Raw genomic sequence first — 7,544 nt, forward strand, 5'->3', positions numbered from 1 at the left:
ATAAAAGCCTTAGCAGCTTATCAGAACTGACTTTATTTAATATGTAGTTATAAAACGATAAAAGCCTTAGCAGCTTATCAGAACTGACTTTATTTAATATATCGTTGTTATAGAATGGGGGAAAGATATTTCCAACACGCATCTAATTCCCTGTCTCGTAATCCCATATAATACTGAGAATTAAAACGTTTTAGCCTCTTTTAGCATAAAATGTTTTGTATCAATCAACAGGCACACTGCAAAGTTACAATGTTGATTACTGAACATTTCTTGTAGATATGGAGAATGTAATATACATAATCAAAACTAGATTCTTAACGTAACTTATTTTGAAGTTTGTTGGTCCTTCTATGCTGGTAATCTAATCCTGGTACTTTCTTTCATGCCGGGCTCAGACATACAGACTCATTATTTCACCTTTATGGTTATGCTGTTCTGTTTCTCGCAGGTCTTAGGGGTGTTCCATTGAATAGACCTTTAAATTCTGAGTATTAAACCTAAATGTACAAAATTTTTACAAGTTATTGAGGATCCTTCTCATCTCTTCAGTTTACCGCAGTGCACGGTTATTCACGAGGAGTTACGCTCCGTTACACGAGTCACAACATCTCTGTTTGTAGAGCTCTAATAAGCACAGCTTAAGCTGTTTTACAAATGTACAGTAGTGAGTTGTATCCTTGCATTCTCCTTCTGTAAAATAAAAGATCTAATTAAAACACAACGGTGGAAGAACAAAGCACAGCAAGCTGCAGAACATAAGTGTTGAAGTGTAGCCATCACTTACAATGAGAGCAACCATTTTGAGCTAATATGAGGGAGAACTTTAATGATATCATGATAACAGTCATATTACTAGTTCCCATGGAATTCACAAGCTTAATAGAGAGGTTTTGCAGGCAAAATGTCACTGCTATTTGCAGGTGATGGGTGCACTTCAAATGTCTTGTTGCAAGTAGTGTTCTTTTTTCTGGCAATCATACACATCTGTTAGGGAGATTTTGCTTTTAATACAATTGTCAATGATTGTAATAGCCAAATATTTGCATACTTCCACAGGACGTAATATTGCAGCGCTGCCAAGTCATGGGCCTCCGTTTCCACACGCAGTATTGATCAGCCAAGACTTTGCCGTTCTTCCTATGTACACAGTCTACTTTCCGAGACTGAAAACCATTTCCACATGCTGCAGTGCACGGTCTCCAGGGGCCTGTCCTCCAGTACACATCGCACATCTCTGAAGAACAGTCCCTTCTGGAAGCAAGCCTGGGGATAAAACACACCACAAAACATTTCCCTTTAGTTTTCCAGCTTCCAAAACAGCATATACATAGAATCAAACTTTTGCTGCAAGGTAGCATCAAAAAGACAATGCGTTTGATATACTAAAAGAGCAGGGGCTGTATGCAGTAAAGAGAATGTTAGTAAACCAGGTGAGTATTTGTTTACTTTAAATACTAGGGATGCACCGATACTGACACTAGTATCGGTACCGAAACTTCCAGTCGGAGGGAGATTTCCTCTGACCAGCAGTGGCGGCAAGGGAACATGGAGCCGGCTTCCCGGCCAATTAGGATTGGCTGGGAAGCCGCTCAATGCTATTTGGCCATTAGGAATGCACAGCAATGCAGGCAGAGTGTGCAGAGTGGTGCCCTCCTATAGCAGGGCGCAATACTCACTAGCCGCGCACTGACAGCTCTCCCCGTGCATCTCCGGATTCTGGTTGATTGTGAAGTCACTAGTTAGATCACAGGGCCATCAGACTGAGCAGGTGTCCAGAGCTCTCTGCCCGTGGACCGCAAAATCCAGAAGTGCCAAACAGCCGGCTTGATGCTTCCCGGCCAATCAGCATCGAGCTGGCCAACCAGCATAGAGCGGGCTTCCTGCCCATGCTCCTGATTGCCCGAGAAGGCAGCTCTATGCTACCGGAACTACCGGTATTGGCGAGCACTGAAATAAAAGTATCAGTACTCGATACCGGAAAACTGGTATCTGTGCATCCCTATTAAATACCCAATCACATGCTAGTAAAAATCCTTCCTTTTTAATTTTTCAAGCACATGATTGTGTATTCAAAGTGAACAAAGGTTCACCTTATTACCCATTAATTAACATTAAAAACCAACCCCGATACAGGTGTGGGCTGGGCACAGGATGGCATAAAAAAAAGTTATATCTGCCCCTTTAAGAAAAAGTATCGGTAATTGGTATCGGCGAGTACTAAAAAAAAAGTATCGGTACTCGTACTCAGACCCAAAAAAGTGGTATCGGTGCATCCCTAATATATATATATATACACACACACTTATTTCTCATAGTCCCACACTGCAGCAGCACTTTGGTAGCACAGTTTGCCAATCCAGATAGAACACTGCTCTGATTCAGATATATGAATGGACAAGCTAAAGTCTCCTTGGTCAAAGATCCAGTCTTTTCCTATGAAGGAATCTCAGGAGGTACAAATGCTTACAAATATAATCTGAATGCAAAGGAGAATATAGTCGTACTATATCCATGTAGATTCTGTCAGGCCCAGCAACAGGAGGCAGCTAGTACAGTAAAGTATACAAATATTTTGGGGTCGGTTAATATTAATGCAGATCTGCCACATAAAGAAGCAGGAACTTCTATCATGAGCATCAAAAGCTTCTGCTTTCTGGTTGTAATTGCGACATGTATGCTTCAAATGCATGAAACACAGTTTTTTTTATGGTCTGTAATTTCAAGAGTAAGCAACGGTAGAATGCTTAGACTTTTATAGCATACCAGTTTTTTCTCCTCAGATACATATAGATTACACATTCTAGTAAGCCTTCCATTATATATTCAACGATTGTGACTGTGCAGCGTTTAACTAAGACATTAAATGTTACAAATCTTTTCAAGTTCTGAAAGCCATAAAGGCCTTCAGATGATCTTAGCAGATCATAACAGCTAAATGACAGAAAAAAACAATCTGCAGGTTTTTGGACATGTACAATTTTTCCACTATAAAATTGGCATGCCAGTTAGTATTACATCTGTAATATGTTACTGGCTTCTTAACGTGTTCTTTAGATGGATTCAAATACCTCTTCCTTCTGTCACAGTAAGTGTCTGGCACCACGGTTCCATTCCGGCTCTGACACACAATGTGCCGTTGCTGTAAGCCCATTCCTTGTCCGGTGCAGCGATTAAAACACTGAAAGGAAAGACATTGTTCAGAGTCAATGCAAGATTATTCATATTTTTTCTGACTAGTTTAAACTGGATCTTACACATATCTTACATCTGGGTGGATATTTAAAATGCAATGTAAGTCAATCAGCTCATTTCTGTGTCTTGAGCAACACTTAAAAACCTCGGAGTCGTCCCATTTGTACTTTCCAAACATGATAATATTACCTTCAAACCACAATACTGGAAGTACAATAACTGTATGATTGCATAGTCCAAATAAATTCCAACCTGACAAGCTCTTCTGTTTAACCAAATCCTTTCAGTTCTCTGTTTCTGCCACTGTCTGTCTTCTCTAGCGTGAATATATAACGTTTTACAATTATTGTTATTATTCATTTGTATAGTTCCTACAAACTGAAGACATGCAGTGCATAGGCTTAAAGCAAAAAGATTATAACATATACAATACTTCATGCATTTAATACTTTTATTGTTATATCCCCTGTATAATAAAGTGATATTAAAGTCAAAATGTTTTAATCTATTTCAAATGCTGATTAAATCACTAACAGTAAATGCTCCTTTTTGGTGCTTCCTGCAGACTCAGCTGGTCCCCGAAAACTGTCCCTCATATCCTGTTTTAGGATGGCTACTTTCCCTTGCAGGGTCCTATGGAGCTACCCTTGTGTGTGCTACTAAGTTGTGTGTGTCCACAGATACACAGGCACAGCAAGGCAAGACACTCCACTGCTCCTCCATTCTCCAAGCTAGTAGATTTGACAAAGGTTGCAGACTTTCCTCTCCCTTATGAACTTATACTGGACAGGAAGTTCAGGGAAGCGGAGCTGAGATACTTGGAGTGTGGAGTTAGGAAACATGATGACTATAAGTGCTTGGGTGAAAATGTAAAAAAAATACTTTGCTGGGCAATAAAAGGGGAGTAAAGCTGGTCATACACTGTCTTTTCTTGTTCATCCCTGTGGGGCTGTCGGCTGAATAAGAAAACAACTCTTGCTTCCCCCATCCACACTGAATCTCCCCCGCAAATATATTGAAGCATATCCGCCACTGTCAGAATACCCAAACAGTGACTGCAGCTGATTACTGATTTTTGGAACTGACTACTTTTCAGTCGGGTCCCAACAGGACCAGACACAGGTGGAAATTTGACCAGTGTATGGCCAGCTTTACTGAGGACACATATGATGAAGTAGAAGAAAATGGAGGTAAATAACATTTGTTTTCTATTAATACCTCTTACTGGCTTGTGCCATGGCCCCCCTACTGCCTAGAGCGTAACAGTTTAAGTAATCTGATGGACTTTGTTTCTATGAATGCTGGTAAATCTAAGTCATGCAGTGTTTTTTTGTAACATATTCTGGAGACCTAATCTCTAGAAGACTGCACTAGTATTGTATAAGGGAACATTGATGGGAGAGTAAATCCCTGTGCCCCAGAGTGGAGTGACTAACCTGCTGAAACAGTCATGTGTGAAGGACAGGAACTATCAGATCTACAGTCTGTGTCCATTAATTGCATCTTCTGATGCTTATCTGGCAGACCGCACAATTGCCTTCTTTCAGCTTCCCGTAACCTGTTAAGAAAGTCCCTGAAGCCAGGTCCATTCTTATAATGCAACCTGAGACTTTTGGGGGGGCTGCAGGCAGAGCGGCATGTTGGCAGTGCAGCAGTGGCATAACAAAAGCCATAACAGCCCACATGACTGCTAGAGGACTCCATTAGGGGGGCTGATTAGGAAAACTTAACTGTGAGGTTTCCAGTATAGAAGGGCTGAAGTTAGACCTCAGGATCATCTACTCACCGATCCCTCTCTGTGCAGTAAGAAGCATTTCCTTATCTATCTTAGCTGTGCAGATTTATTCTGAACTTCTGCTACTGGCTGAAAGTAACTATGTATGCCTAATGGAGTCTCAAATCCCAGAGTTTCACCTCTGTTAAAAAAAAAAGTTTAATGACGCTAGAGTTTAAAGAAGTTTGTATTATGGTTGAAGAGTAAGTGTGTGCAAGAGCATTATTCCTTTTATCATAATATAAAATATCATTATCCATGCACAGATCCCCTGCTGATTGGAACGGGTGTCACTTTTGTGACATCAGTGTCCGTTCAGTTTTTCCTTCATCTTGCGATGGAGGAAAAACTGAACTAATGGGCCCATGTTATTAAGTCTATAAGCAGTTGGAGGTATCAGGTCCACTAAAACGGGACTCTGTTCCGTTATTTTTGCAGACCTAGACAGAGTCGGGGGTAATCGGATTTAAACAGGCGCATGTCTGTTTATATCCGGCTGCCCATAGAGTTACATTAGGTTTCTGGTCAGATCTGCCTGAAAACCTGACAGGTGAATCTGATTGGACTGCCCGTGTGAAAGTCTGTTTAATCATGGCATGATCTTCGGTTGCATGACTAAAAAAATGAATAAACATATCTAATGAAGTGTTTTGTCTGGGTTTTGTTTGGCTAAAATGTTAGTCATGGGCCAGGGGGACGGTTTTTCACCCCGCCTCAGACAGCAGAAAGGCTAGGATCGCCCCTGCCTGAAGGAATTAGCTTTTGCACAGTGTTGCAGATTGATAAAGTAATCGGCTGCCTCTGTGATATTTCCAACATGGGAGAAATACCACTATAATGAATAACTGAAAAGATGGGCTATTTAACTGGTCGTCTTTTAGCTAAAGTTTTAATTTAACTGGCTAAACATGTGATCCTATTCCACTAAGGAGTTTCCTGTAGAACATGCTGAAAGGCATATGTTTCTTTGGGGTTAGATAATTGTTTTTTATTTTTTTACACACGTCTGTGGCAATTTTGCTGTAAGCACTGGCCTGTGTTTTTTAATTATACACAACCATCTACCAACAAAAGATGCATAATAGGAGCCAAGCTTTCTTAGTCATGCACTGTTTCTGCCAAGGGTGGTTTAACACTGTTACAAATTGAGGTTTGGATTGGATCAGGTCCCTAATAAAAAACACTATAATGAAAAACGTCTTAAGTAAATTTCCACATACATACAAACATCTTGAAGTGAATATTGTCTACAAGCTTTAAAGTTCATATATATTGTTATTCGATAAATGTCCCTTTCTACAAGGGTGTGAATATGCTGTATGTTTGTGTTTGGTTATTATACACAATTTTGATAGATTTAATTCACAATCATTTTACCCAGGGAAAAAGAGCCAGCAATAAAGCTACAAGTAACAGCATGGAGCGGGGCATGCAATGATCAAGTGTCCTGACCTGACTTGGTACTGAACACAAATGACCAAGTCTTTTATACATTTGGCGATACATCTATGTAAAATCGTTACAGGAAACCTGCAGACAGGAGGTGACTGTGTTAAGGGATGCAGTTTTCCCTGAAAACCATAGATAAGTAATAGGGATGAGGTTGGAATTACCACGACCTTGGTTTCATTTGCTGTCACGCAAACTTTTTAACCCATCATTTTTTGCTTGGCCTTTGGGGCCATGTGGGCTTAAACTGGTCAATAACAGGGGCTTATGCAAATGTCAGCCCCTTTAACTATAAATGGGGGGCTCAGAAGAGTCAAAGTGTCAGTGTTTTGGAGCTTGTACATGGAGAGGATAGGGAGAGCTGACAAACTCCATAGAGAGAGATTAGGGACAGTTAGCAAACTGCTTGACTTTTGTAAATTGCAATGGTGGGGTTTTGATTGCCTCCCTTAACAAGTTTAAATGTGCGCTCTTGGGCAGTCACATCACTTGCTACCCTTCTTTTTATTTTTATTTAAAACTTAACTTTAGGGGGGCGTGGCCAGGCGCATGGAGCGGTAAGACGTGCTTTAGCTCGTCTCCCGCTCACAGGGCACTGAACACAGGCAGACAGCAGCCATCCGCTCTCCCCTTCGCCGACCATGAGTGACCGGAGGAAGAAGGGGAAGAAGCAGCATAAAACGGGCCCCACGCCGAGGGAGTTGGCCCGTTTTTTCAGCACAGCGGCACCCGCGGCCTCCAAGGCTGCCTCCTCACATGCGACCAAGATGGTGCCGCCGGAGCTCTCCTCGGCACACGCCGATTCTCCTGACAGGGAGCAGGTGAGCCAGCCTCAAGGGGATTGCCTGCCCCACAGCCCTGAAGGTCCCCAGCATCGATCCAGGTGCCTGTCACAGATCTCCCTAAGCTCCCAGGAGGGGTGGGATATGGAGACCTATATTAAGGCCTTACCCACTATGAGGGATATTGAGTCCTGCTTTGCACGCATGGAATCTACTTATAAAAAAGAGATGTCAACCTCAAAGAGGGACTTAAGCTCCAGGCTAGATGACATTGAGCAAACCGCTTCTAACATGCAATCCAGAATACAGCTGCATGACACCACTCTGCAAGAACACACAGTGCTGCT

The 7,544-nt window shown here is 41.7% G+C and overlaps 1 protein-coding gene across 1 annotated transcript in view; it reads right to left on the reverse strand.

The window, feature by feature from the left end:
• Positions 1-323: 323 nt before the first annotated feature.
• Positions 324-7,544, reverse strand: part of ADAMTSL3 (ADAMTS like 3) — a 272,367-nt gene continuing 265,146 nt past the window's right edge. Inside the window, exons 28-30 of the mRNA XM_018576681.1 lie at positions 3,069-3,178; positions 1,049-1,263; positions 324-687 (exon numbers count right to left, since the gene is read on the reverse strand). Of these exons, the coding sequence (XP_018432183.1) occupies positions 581-687; positions 1,049-1,263; positions 3,069-3,178 (432 nt within the window). The 3' untranslated portion in view covers positions 324-580. The remainder of the gene's footprint in view (positions 688-1,048; positions 1,264-3,068; positions 3,179-7,544) is intronic.

Source organism: Nanorana parkeri, unplaced genomic scaffold, assembly GCF_000935625.1.
Source record: "Nanorana parkeri isolate BGI_ZX_2015 unplaced genomic scaffold, ASM93562v1 scaffold74, whole genome shotgun sequence".
Classification (NCBI taxonomy): Eukaryota; Metazoa; Chordata; class Amphibia; order Anura; family Dicroglossidae; genus Nanorana; species Nanorana parkeri.